This window comes from Dreissena polymorpha, chromosome 5 (assembly GCF_020536995.1).
Source record: "Dreissena polymorpha isolate Duluth1 chromosome 5, UMN_Dpol_1.0, whole genome shotgun sequence".
NCBI lineage: Eukaryota > Metazoa > Mollusca > Bivalvia > Myida > Dreissenidae > Dreissena > Dreissena polymorpha.
In genome coordinates this window covers 45,637,223-45,651,327 of record NC_068359.1, presented here as the reverse complement: position 1 = coordinate 45,651,327, position 14,105 = coordinate 45,637,223, and the positions used below count along the sequence as shown (strand labels likewise).

At 35.3% G+C, this 14,105-nt stretch overlaps 1 protein-coding gene across 2 annotated transcripts in view; it reads right to left on the bottom strand.

Annotated features, from left to right (window-relative positions):
• The window catches only part of LOC127880511 (rho guanine nucleotide exchange factor 3-like), a 61,605-nt gene that overhangs the window by 14,514 nt on the left and 32,986 nt on the right, over window positions 1-14,105 (bottom strand). Inside the window, exons 1-5 of one of the 2 annotated variants that reach the window (XM_052427820.1) lie at window positions 8,302-8,467; window positions 6,151-6,240; window positions 5,202-5,396; window positions 1,407-1,469; window positions 411-507 (exon numbers count right to left, since the gene is read on the bottom strand). In XM_052427820.1, the coding sequence (XP_052283780.1) occupies window positions 411-507; window positions 1,407-1,469; window positions 5,202-5,396; window positions 6,151-6,240; window positions 8,302-8,415 (559 nt within the window). In that variant the 5' untranslated portion in view covers window positions 8,416-8,467. Of the gene's footprint in view, window positions 1-410; window positions 508-1,406; window positions 1,470-5,201; window positions 5,397-6,150; window positions 6,241-8,301; window positions 8,468-14,105 lie in introns of those variants that run through there. The other variant, XM_052427819.1, reaches the window with a different exon arrangement.

Here is a 14,105-nt window from a genome sequence, read left to right as displayed (position 1 = left end):
CGCATAGTAATTTTTAACACAATCTTGTTAAAGCACACACATATTGGCAGTTCATAATAAATGGTTAGCCTTTTTCTCTGTTAAACAAATGTTTTCAAATTTGATGTGACACAATTGATGAAACCCACTTGTGCAATAGCAAATAAAACATGCATGTGTTTTGACAGATTATGGTGGCTAATACAGTACAAGTACATATGAATACTGCATGTTCATCTCATCTGTCTACACCCCCTCCCCTTGAGTCCGTTTCCAGGATAGAACCAGTACTTTGTGTTTTAGGGGAAACGTAAAGAACGCTTCCACATTTGGGATTGAATCCGTAGCCTAATAGTTTTTAGCTGGACACCACATCCACTACACAAAAGGCAACCTCCCTGCAGCGTAAAACTTATCTCAAGGGCACTCACCCTCATGTATGGGTATGAGGTCATCAAGAGGGCCGAAGATCTGCTGCAATTCACCTTCCGTCATCAGCTGTAGCTTTCGCATAGAGTCCTGATATGTCTGAAAGAAACAAGGGCAATTCTCAATGAGACATGATGTGGTGTCTTTTTCTTTTGAGCCCGGCTCTTTTAAAAGGGGGTTGAATGCATGTGCGTAATGTGTCATCCAAGATAAGCCTGTGCCGTCTGAACAGGCTAATCAGGGACAAAATGTTGTCCCTGATTAGACTGTGCAGACTGCACAGGCTAATCTGGGATGACACTTGACGCACATGCTTAAACCACTTTTTCACAGAGCAAGACTCATTTTAATATAATTAATGGCAAAACAACCACAAGTGTATTGTACAGTGACGTAAAATCAATTTTAGCACTAGACTCAATTTCTTGAGCAATTTGGGTATTATTAAAATCCTACTAAATATTATGTCCACAAACATTTTCAAGTAGTTCTGTAAAGAATGGAAGAAATATTCTTGGAAACAGAAAATAATTTACAGATTAAGTGCGGCTATATTTCATCTGTGCATGTTCCCACAAATAAATCATGATATGCACCGCTAATAATGTATGTTAATATAAATACTAGGAATCAATGTCCAAAGTTACTTTATGACACAGACGACAGTTTCAACACCCACATAACAAATAAATCATACCATATCACACATAGGAAATGAAACATAAGGAAATACAGATATAAACTTGTAACAAGTTACATCATTCTGTGACCAAACACTTGCTACATGCATGTGAAACACGCACAGGGTCATTCACACATATCATAGCAAAATGGAGGACAGTTATCAGTTTTATAGAGAATATTGCAGAGACAGTCAAAGTCTGCTGCAGTCAGTCTTCAATAAATCACAGACAATCATTGAGGCTTTAGAAGTACCAGGCAGTCAGCGTGCCAACACTCTCTCATTACGCAAGTCAGGGCATTGTTTGTGTACTTACATTTTTCACGACATTGAGGTCCTCAATTAGATCTAGTTCACCCTGATAGAGCTCGTAGATTGCCTGAAAAAAACAACAGTGGTTATATATGGGCTGTGCTCTATGTGCATAAAGTGTCAGCCAAGATTAGCCTGTGCAGTCCACACAGGCTAATATGAAACGAAACTTTCTGATTGAACTTGGTTTTTTAGCTAAAAAGGCTTTCTATACATGAAAAATTTCACACAAGCGGAAAGTGTCGTACCTGATTAGCCTGTGACATGAATGGGTGCCATCATAAAATGCTTTAATTAAATTGTAGTTAAAATCTTTTGAATGTATCTAGAACATATAGATAGTTTAAAATGAATGCTCCCAAGCCTAAATAAATTGATACCGGTACTTATTGTATACAAATTTCTTCTTCTTGTCGACCACTGCAAGCAAATTAAATTGGTTAATATTTGAGTAACTTAATTTTGATAACATAATCAACAAGGGCTGTTTGTAAAACATGCATGTCCCCCATATGGGCTCTCCGTTGTAGGGACAGCCATTGTGCGAATATGTTTTTTGTCACTGTGACAATCAATAGGGGTCATCTGCGAGTCAAGATCAATGTACCTATGAAGTTTCATGAACCTAGGCATAAGCGTTCTTGAGTTATCATCAGGAAACCATTTTACTTTTTCAGGTCACTGTGACCTTGACCTTTGATATAGTGACCTGAAAATCAATAAGGGTCATCTACCAGTAATGATCAATCTACCTATCAAGTTTCATGATCCTAGGCATAAGCGTTCTTGAGTTATCATTCCGAAACCATTTTACAATTTCGGGTCACCGTGACCTTGACCTTTGACCTAGTGACCTGAAAATCAAAAGGGGTCATCTGCCAGTCATTATCAATCTACCTATGAAGTTTCATGATTCTAGGCATAAGCGTTCTTGAGTTATCATCCGGAAACCATTTTACTATTTCAGGTCACCGTGACCTTGACCTTTGACCTAGTGACCTGAAAATCAATAGGGGTCATCTGCGAGTCCTGATCAATCTACCTATAAAGTTTCATAATCCTAGGCCTAAGCGTTCTTGAGTTATCATCCGGACACCATTTTACTATTTCGGGTCACCGTGACCTTGTCCTTTGACCTAGTGACCTCAAAATCAATAGGGGTCATCTGCCAGTCGTGATCAATGTTCCTATGAAGGGTCATGATCCTAAGCCCAAGCGTTCTCGAGTTATCATCCGGAAACCACCTGGTGGACGGACGGACCGACAGACTGACATGTGCAAAGCAATATACCCCCTCTTCTTTGAAGGGGGGCATAATAATTTATATATGGATGTAGCCATAAAATGATAGGGCATTTCACATTGTAGCAATAAGTTGGGTAGCCTCTGCTGTGACACAGAACTTCCAATAACATGTAAATTATCATAGACAATACATTAAACATGATGTATTACATACATGCCATAATTTTTCAGACCAATTCCGGGACATTGAGTTAAATTGTCCGGGACTTTTGCCGATTTTCCGGGACATGTATAAAATGTAGCGATATTTATAGACATATGCATTTTTGGTACGTTTTTTTTTGTTTCGCATCGTTAATTGCAAAAGTTCGAAAGCCTATCCGAAATACACTTGATCTATTAACGTCAAATTAAACATTACTACTTCCGTTACTAGATACAAGACACGTGTTTTCAGTGTAAGCGTTCTAAACATAGATGGTGACGTCACTGCGTTAGTGTTATTAAGACCGGTGTGTAACGCGTAGTTGTTGATACGCCTTTAGAAATCTATTCATTTATAACATTTATGTAATAAAAATTACAACAATACAGTACCGGTAGATCGTCAACTCAAATCAATTCACAATACATATAACCAATCACAATAAAACAAATACAACAAAACAGTACCGGTAGATCGTCAACTTAAAATCCGGACAGTCACACATTAGAAACGTGCGAACATAAACTGCTTTTAATTTTTCACTCAGCGATGTTGGACTTCACATGTGTGAACAACTATCCTTTGCCCTTACGCAGCGGGAAATAATGACGTAGTAGATTAAAGTCAATTAACAACCACATTAAACAATGCCGCCTTTTCGGTTTGACCGCGAACGTGAGACAATCGATATGATAACAGGACCCCTGTTAATTGATCGATTTTGACACGTAGCGTAGTCTGCCTATTCGGGTAGGCATTGTCATGGAGACGCTGCAGATATACACAGATTCGAGGTGCAGTTAAGCCTAAGATAAGGTACATGTATAAATGGATTTTGTCAATTCCGGGACATTTGACAGATTTCCGGGACAGCGGGACAAGTTCTTCATTTCCGGGACTGTCCCGGACAATCCGGGACGTATGGCATGTATGTGTATTAACACCCTTGCAAAGTGACAAATAAAATCTCTAAACAACAATGCCTACACAGATACCCTCCCACATGCTAATTATCATCTTGTTAATTGAAGGCAGCTGGTAAACAAAACTTATCCAAACAATGACTTTGCAACTTTGCACTTCTACTTTTGTTGGTAGCCTCCTTGCATAAAAAATCCAATATTGTAATCAGAATTAAGGATGTGAATATTTGGAGGATGTTTGAATATTCAAATATTTGTTCACATCCCTAATATTTAACACAAGTGGCAAATTAATAATTTGTAAATGCGTATTGGTAAAATCAATTCATAGAAATACAATTAATTTCTTATGTTAAATAACCAGGGGTTTAACTGGCCCCTAAAAAGTTGTTGCCGCTTGTTTTGAGATGTCAAATGACATTTAACCGGACATATAATTGATGGCAATTATTTTAATCAACCCTATTACAATGATGTCATTCACTCTAATATAACTTGAATAAACGCCAGAGTTGTATAAAGAACACAAAGTAATAAGTCATAATAAGCTTCATTTTTAGATCATAAAAGAAATATGTAAATGTTTAAGAATAAGGTTATGAAACATAGTACAACAAAAAATACATATGAAAAAGAAATCAGTCTACACATCTGTACATTAAAGATCTCAATTTATACTAGCATCCTCATATTAACATACCCGTATCTGCAGGGTTTTTTCTCCACTTTTTGGAAAGATAGCCCATGGCTTTGGAATTGGGAATTTTATCTGCATTTTCATGAAATTGGGAAAATAAATTAATTAGCCTATTTTTCCACACGAAAAGTCCACTGATTAGGGAAATACTAAATTTGATATAAATCTTTATAATCATTCAAATTAAAAGAACAAAATCATATAATACTTTATTAGTAATTGAATTAAAATTGATAAAAAATACGCATTAGACTTCTTAAAAAAAAAAAAAAAAAAATATTTTTTATATATATATTTTATTTTTTTTGGGGGGGGGGGGGGGGAATTGGGAATTTTTTGCCACATTTTGGGAAAAAAGTATACTTTTTGGGATTGGGAACAGAGCCGAATTTCGGCTATAAAATCAGGCCAGAAAAAAACCTGAACTGCATTAGGTTAAGTCTGATTTTGGACACTCAATTTTATAAAATCCTCATGTTATTACCAGCTCTCAATATTGTTATTATTATTGGTCTTTGTTACAGTTTATATACTACTTAATAATTGATTTTTCAATAACTCAATTTTAATTCAAGTACATATAACAAACTTTATTACAATAATTTATATGGTTTTGTCCACATTTTAATTATTATAATGAGATATATTAAATCAACACCACCCAAATCAGTGGACTTTTGGCACAAAAAAATTCCAATAAAAAGGCCTGATTATAAACAGCCAGCGTACCTCTTGCAGTTTGATGTCGTTGTTGCTGAGTCTGGTAAGGGTGGAGGAGTCCCCGTTCATCATGTCACTCCATGTGCGTGACAGCCTGCAGCGGCCGGGCGAGGGGGGCGGGGCCTTATAGGGGGAGATGGAGGAGGGGGCGTGGCACTTGTTGGAGACATGGGGCGCCAGCGGGACTTTGAAACTGAGGGTGCGCTGCAAGCAGGAAAATACGATTCAGTTGAATGTGCTAGTAACTTTAAAACTTGAATCTAGTTTAGAAAGGTCTTTCATTTAATTTAATGTTCTAAGGGACTACAAACTTGTCAAAATAGGTATTTACAGTAAGTGATTAAGGGATAAGTTATCTCATGTATTGAGAATAACATGTTTGCTGCCCTAATGCTATGTAACACATAAGGTGAGGCTTAGAATAATTGCTTATTTGTGCCAAGCCTTCTGATTACACACCCATAGGGGCTTATTTGTGCCAAGCCTTCTGATTACACACCCATAGGGGCTTATTTGTGCCAAGCCTGATGATTACACACCCATAGGGCAGTAACCTGTTTTTCTGTTTATTATATGTCTACGCCCCAATTTGTACAGAAATAATGAAATCTATTCCCTATGATTCTGCATTTTTAGCGGGCATGAATACGTTAGACGTTCAAATAATGATGAAATGAGCAATTGCATACTACTTGTAAATTAGGCTCTTTGCTATATTTGCACCTGATCCTAATTTGACAACATGTACATGGTACATGTATATCATTTAAACTCATTACAATTTAAACGTTTGTATTGTCAGTGCCTAAGATGAGAATGAAGGTCATTAATTTATCCCAAAATACACAATATCCAAAGATTGTCTGATATTAGCCTTGTTGACAACAGACATGATATAAAAAATGATAATAGGCACCTTTGTATCAGCCATATATCAATGTATATAATGATAAAATACCTTGAGTGTGTCTTGTTTGCGGTTGGCCTTCGGTGAGAGCAGATTTGCCAGTGAAGAGACACGCAGCAGCGACTTCCTCCGGCTCTTCTTCTGCAAACAGAGCAACCACACATTGCAGTCTCAGGGATTTCAATTGAAGCACATTCATTGCTTTCTGATGCTTGCATTTTGCATTTTTTTTAGCAAATTATCTGCCTTGCATAATTTTGATGCACATTTTACGAAGAAGTCAACTGCAAAATATATATATGTAGTAGTTGATTTAACCAAATTGCTTTTTTGCATAGATTTTTCACTTAAGTTGAAGCAAAGCAACATTGGCAGAAAAACCTACTGTGAACATCTTTTTTACCCCTCAAAATTTCTAGTGATCTCTGAAAACTTAAAGCACAGCCTGCAGGGGTTTTTCAGCACTGTCTACGCCTCCAGAAAACGGAGGCACGCCCAAAGCAAACGGACCCGATCCCAAACCGAAATTATAAACAAAATTCCCAATTTCCAAAAAAAAAATTTTATTTTTTTATTTTTTTTAAGAATGAAGTGTCTTATAACTTGTGTGACTAACCAGTGTTTGTTTTGGTCAAAAATATCTGCTTTAAGGTTTTGACTGTACAGTTCTTATCTCAGAGTGTAACTGTAACTGAAAAACAAAACTGCAGTACTTGAATAAACGTTGAACATGCCCAATATTGCATCTGTTTATATAAAGAAGACAAAATAACAAATAAAAACAAATTTGTTTGTTAAACCACTAAATTATTTAAGCATGATAAATTCACAATTTTTTCCCAAATGAGCCGTTTCACCAAAGCAAATTCCCGAAATGGCCAATTTTGTCGATAAAAAATTCACAATTTGGTCCGACTCCTTTTCCCAAAACAGGCAGAAAAAACCCTGGCCTGTGGTAACACTGAGTGAAGGGTCTTTTATCACCTGGTTTTCTAAACACATTTAAATCACCATGTTTAATGTGAAAACACATACAAGAGCATAATGCAGGCATGGGACAGCAAATTTCACCTCAGGCATGGGATAGCAAACTGGGCCACAGGCATGGGAAAGCAAACTAGACCTCAGGCATGGGAAAGCAAAGTGGGCCTCTGGCATGGGAAATCATGCTTGACCTCAGGCATGGGAAAGTAAATTAGACCTCAGGTATGGGAAATCAAATTGGACCTCAGGCATGGAAAATCAAATTAGCCCTCAGGCATGGGAAATCAAACTAGACCTCAGGCATGGGAAATCAAATTGGACCTCAGGCATGAGAAATCAAATTGGACCTCAGGCATGGGAAATCAAATTAGACCTCAGGCATGCAGAAGCAAATTATATCTCAGTCACGGGAAAGCAATTTGAACCACATGTTATCTTTCATCTAAAATAATCTACATCATTAAAATGAAAGTCATTAATAGTTTCCATTAAATTTTGACTGCAAGAAAAAAGTTGTCTATGTGTTTAAACATTTACACTTAAAGGCACCCTCCTAAAATTGAGAATATAGTGTTTAAAAAAAATAAATATTGTATTAATTTGGTAGCAAGTTTCAACTCAAGAGAGCTGGATAGTGTGATGACCTAAACAATTTTTTTGGGCCAAAATTTTATTTTTACACAAAAAACACACACTGAAACCATATTAGTATAGTACAGTAAAATCGTGTTATTGCCTGCAGTTCAAATCTATACCATGAGACAGCCACATAATAAGGTGGGTGAATCAACTTAACACAGAATGTGCACAACCTTTAAAATTTGGTTACATGTTTCACACAACCGATTTGAGATACATGTATCTTTATATGTGCTATTCAGGTTTTTTTTTGGCCAGATTTCATAGCCGAAATTCGGCTATGTTTCCAATCCCAAAAAGTATACTTTTTTCCCAAAATGTGGCAAAAATTTCCCAATTTCCAAAAAAAAAAAAATTTTTTTTTTTTTAGAAAGAAGTGTCATATGCGTATTTTATCTCAATTTTAATTCAATTACATTTAACAAAGTATTTTATGATTTTGTTCTTTTAATTTTAATGATTATAAAGTGTTATATCAAATATTAATTTTCCCAATTTCATGAAAATGCCGATAAAATTCCCAATTCCAAAGCCATGGGCTATCTTCCCAAAAAGTGGGAAAAAAACCTGCTATTATACCTGTACACTCCTCTGTTTTGGCCACAGTCTGAACTGAGCATCAAAGTCTAAAATATTAATCGCCACTGCACAGTCCAAACATGTGTTGAAACTCGACCAAACTAGTGTTTCCATTGAAATTATATTAGAACTTAATCCAATGTACACACACTTTTTTTGCAACAAACATTGTCAATTATTATATTTGCACAAATGTGTTCTTAATAATTGTGTTCACTTTTTTAATTAAAACAATAAAATATATGTACAGTAATATTAACTACAATTCTAGCACCTCTTGACAATGCTACCCTAATTGTAAACAAGGCACTTCAATGCAGCATTTCTGTATTTGTCAACACATAAGTTCCAATAAGCTGCCATGCGCAGGTAGGTCTTTATTAATGACGGGCACATTTGTTTTCACCATGATGATATAATAGCAACGAGATCGTCTCCATGATAACAATCAATAATCTCTAAGCTGCAGTCAGCAGCCTAACCGCCAGAATCAGGGCTTGAGTTCTGTCGATGACACTCGATACCGGCAAATGGGATTTCCAATAGCCTTAAGAATATGGTCTTAGCACTATCTTGGTAAACTAATGTTACATTATCAGCAGGGTTTATTGCGTATTATCCTTCAGTTGCAGAGAATCTAAGTATTGATCATATTTAACATGAACACTTAATTGATAGAGGCAATCTACTGGTAAATGATCTTTTTTAGGTAAATAGCCACTCTCTATTGATCACCGATTTCTTGCCCTAAACGTCTGTGAAAATAAACTACTGGAATATTAATAATGACAAAACCTTGGTACGAGTTTTCCTAACAAATCAATTGTAACATACGCAATTTGTCAACCAGTTTCAATGTTTATCAACAAATGGCGTATAATTACAGCTCTAGAGTGAGTCATTTTAAGACTCGCATAACAACATTTAAAGAGACCTTTCCATGATTTGGTGAATTGACAAAATAAAAAAAAATGCTTGATATTTGTGAGAAAACAGTTCTACTGAACATTTAACATGCTCTAAAATATCCATTATAGGCATGCAGACGATTTAAAAACCTGAAAATTATCAAGCGTTGCAACGCAAAACAATTGAATAATGTGGAGAGTTCTATTGTTGTCGTTATATTTTGTGAGACAACCAGGATTGCTTATATAAAGTATAAAATACATTACTCATTGTATGAGCACGGATGGCCGAGTGGTCGAAGCGTTAGACTTTTACTCCAGCGGGGAGTGGTTTGAGCCCAGTTGTGGGCAACTTTTTTTTTCTTTCTTTAATTTTATTTTTGTTTTTTACTGGAGCTTTTTAGATCCAATGTTAGCATTAATCAATATAAAGCATTTAATAACAAACTTCAATACATGCCAAAATCTGTGAAAAGGTCCCTTTAAGCAAAGCTCCACGATTTCAAAATGTTTTATGACAACGCTCTACAATGGCATTTAAGGTGACCGCATACCAAGTTAACCAAGTTATATGCGAGCTGGAAGAAAAATATGGCTACTGGAAGCTGTTTGTACAAACACGGCAAAACACACTTCCTCCTCGCCTAACTACAGTAGTATGAGGATATGATAACCAGCGATGAAGAAAGGTAAATATTTGGACAGCTTGCCCTACTGAAGTGTTGTCCTGGTTTTTATACCAGGAAATAAACTCTGCAGTAATTCTTACTCAAAAGGCATTGAACCTACTCCATGACAAAATACTACCTTTTTTGTTTACATAATTTAGGTACATTGTATCAATAATTATGTACAATTCTAGATGTTAAAAGACATTAAAGGGACCTTTTCATGTTTTGGTTGACAGAATTGAAAAAGATTGTTTAAGATTTGCAAATTTTCGTGTAAGTCATGATATTTGCGGAGAAACAGAAATACTTATGATTTACTTTGCTCTAAAATATTCATTATAATTTTATGAATCTTTTGACAATTTAAAAACCTAATCATTATAAAGTGTTACAAATGCAAAACGATTTAATAATTTGGAGAGCTCTGTTGTTATCGTTATATTATGTAACAATACGAGGATTGTGTATATAAAGTATAAAATACACAATTCATGATATGAGCATGGATGGCGGAGTGGTCTAAGTGCTACACTTTTACTCCAAAGGTCAGTGGTTGAGCCCAGTTGAGGATTGCATCTTTCTTTCTTTAATTTTATTCTTGTTTTTTACATGAGCTATTTAGTTCCAATGTTTACATTTATCAATGCAAAGTATTTAATGACAAACTTAAATAAATGCTAAAATCTTTTAAAGGGCCCTTTTCACGTTTTGGTAAATTGACAAAATTAAAAAAAGTTTTTTCAGATTCGCAAATTTTCGTTTTAGTTATGATATTTGTGAGGAAATAGTAATACTGAACATTTACCATGCTCTAAAATATCATTTTTATGCATCTTTTGACGATTTGAAAACATGGATATTATAAAGCGTTGCAACGCGAAACGATTGAATAATTGGCAAGTTCTGTTGTTGTCGTTGTTTTTAAGGAAACTACAAGGATTGCTTATATAGGTAAAAAATACATCCACTTATAGCATGAGCAAGGATGGTCGAGTGTTCTAAGCGGGAGAGTTTTTACTCCAGGACTCCAGGGGTCAGTGGTTCGAGCCCTATTGAGGGTTACTTTTTTTCCTTTTTTTAAATTGTATTCTTGTTATTTTACTGGAGTTTTTTAGGTCCAATGTTTAAATTTATCAATATTAGCCATTTAATTACAAGCTTCAATACATGCCTAAATCTGTGAAAAGGCCCCTTCAAAAGGTCCCATTCAAACTCATGCTTTGTCCCCTACATGACAAGTATACCCCAACTGTTTTGTCAGGTATTTGTCAGGTATTTATCAGGTATTTTAAGGCCATTTTTTCTTCTTCTTCAATTAAGGTGTTTATTGAGTACAGTTTTTACCATTTTCAACATATGTCAGACATATCCCAGCTTTCCTTTAACAAACTCACACTTTCCCAAGTTAGCTGGTTTTCAAGTTAGTGCAGTGTTTTTTCCATTCAAAGTTCAAACTCAAGTCTCAAATTTTCCATTCCCAATGAAAAAAAAAGTGTATATTTTACCCAAATAGGACCCAAAAATTCCCAATTGAAGTTTTTTTTGTTCCAACTCAACATTTAGTTTCCATTGAGCTCTATATGTTAAACATTAGTCAATATAATATTTAAAACACTTTTATTCTCAGCTAGATTTGAAGATTTTTTTTTAAAAACACCACCACCACTTATTTTCCAATTTTAGTCAAAACGCAGTGATTTTTCCCAATCTAAAGGGACCTCAAAGGCACCATCCTATGATTCCTGTCATAAACTTTAGTCTAAATATTATTCTTAATCTTTTAAGGAGAAGAAAATTTGACTTTTGTCAAAATAAAAGCTGTATAAGAAGTGAAGTAGCACACATAAGGCTTAATTTTTTTTATCACAATCTTCATTCATTTATTGGGCAATTAAGACACACTACTTCTATGAGCGTATGTTAGACTTGGTAATGTAACTGGAGATTGACGTCAACATTTGAAGGAAGCACTTTATCAATTTAAACCAGCCAATAACTAGAGTTGCTGAGCCTGATAAAAGTTTTTTATGGATTCAAGATGGTTGTGGGAAGCTATCAATCAATATCCAGCCAATATTTGTGTGCTTGAAATCCATAAATAATTGCTTGACAGCCAAAAATCAGCGCATTTACTTAGTTTCGGAAATGGATACTTTTGAAATTCTGTTTCTTTGTCAGGAATGGACATTTTATTAATCTTGAGTATTTATCAGCAGATGATGGTTTCTTTTAATATTTAAACTCTTGTCAGAAAATTGTGTTAAATAGCATGAAAGAATGAAAATTATTTTTTTACATACATTTTATAAAAATTGTAATTCAAAGCCATCATTTGTTGATCTTTAGGTAAACAAACTGAACAAGAGATGTGTTTATCAGAAACACAATGCCTCTTATTGTGCGCTTTGAAATAAAATTTCAATGCATCATTTGGAAGGTTTAGAAATTATCTCCCTTTAAAGGCTTATTACTTCCCTTGGATTGTATTTTTTGACTTTTGACCTTGAAGAATGACCTTGACCTTTAACCACTCAAAATGTGCAGCTTCATGAGATACACATGCATGCCAAGTTGCTAACTTCAATATTGCAAAAGTTATGGCCAATGTTAAAGTTTTCGGACGGACACACAGACAGACAGACAGACAGACAGACAGACAGACAGACAGACAGACAGACAGACAGACAGACAGACAGACAGACAGACAGACAGACAGACAGACAGACAGACAGACAGACAGACAGACAGACAGACAGACAGACGGACTGACAGTTCAACTGCTATTTGCCACCCTACCGAGGGCATAAAAATATGCGGATTTGGAATAAAAATATACATGTAATTGGGAAAATAGCTTTATTTTAAGTGCAAGCAATTTATTGACAATTATGACTTAAAATTGTGGAGACAATTTAAAACAAACCGGTTTCACCCAGTCAAACCAATAGTGGCTGTAACAAAGCAAAAGTTTTGCAAACAAAATCTGCCATATTGGAAACAGTTATTTTCGCATATCCAACATTCAATTTGCTTGTTCAGTCAAACCTCATTTAGCAGTCATTTGGCCACAGTACTTACTTCTTGGTCTAGATTCCCCCCAGACAAAAAACAGTCCGAGTATAACGGTCACCTTTGTATATTTAATCCTTTACCACTTAGATATGTATTTTGACGCATTTGTAGACCCTTAAAAAGTTAAATTTAATAAAAGACCTGTCTTACTACATTCAAGTTTCAAAGGCTTCATTTCCAACCCTTAGATACTGATGAGCAGTGAACAGCATAAAACCTGAACAGACTGGGAGTTACTCTGTTACTACTGCACATTGCCATTTTCACTATGCTTCTGAGTGGGAAAAAACACACACTTTTACCTCTTACATCATGGCGTCTATTGTGCGTCAATCTGATTGCTGTATTTGCCTTTGACATGATAAATTCGACCCACTGTGAGAAACAAATACTAGTAATAGGGTGTTGAGAAGGGTTTCTTTTACCATGATAATTATGGAAAAACCTTCCAAAAAAATTATGTAAGAGTATATTACTTGATGGATGATCTTTCATATTTGTTGTCCTCCTTCTGCACTTAGAATTCTTTCAAACCAAAGAACGAAAAATGAATGGCTTCTGTTACAAGTTTATACCCTGGACAAAAGTTCATCATAAAAATTACAAGCGCAATTACTAAAATTATTGAAAAAAAGAGTAATGGTTCAAGTGAACTGCACTTCCCATCATTGGTAATTCAAAGAAGTTCAAAGCTGATATTTCTTATGTTTTGCAAGATATGCCCCAGACAAAATTTTAATGAAATAAAATATAACAGGGGTAAATACATCTCAAAATATGAATGCAGGAATTGTCTCTTGTGCATTGCACAACCCCTCAATGATATCTTCCAGGGTATTAAGTCTCTAGTTGATATGTGAACCTCATATTTTTCAAGCACATGATATACTATACATGAGGACCAGAATGGCCCTGAAGCCCTCGCCTAAGTTCCAGGTAAACCAGTTGTTGAAGACTTGACCTGGTGACCTAGTTTTCAATCCCTACTTAACCCTTTACCCCTTAAAGACGTTTTTTGATGCATTTGTAGTCACTTAGAAAGTTTAATTTAATTAAAGACTTTTCTTACTGTATTCAATTTTAAAGGCTTCTTTTCTAACCCGTAAATACTGATGAGCAGTAAAAAGGCCATTTTCCCTTTGCATCTGACTGG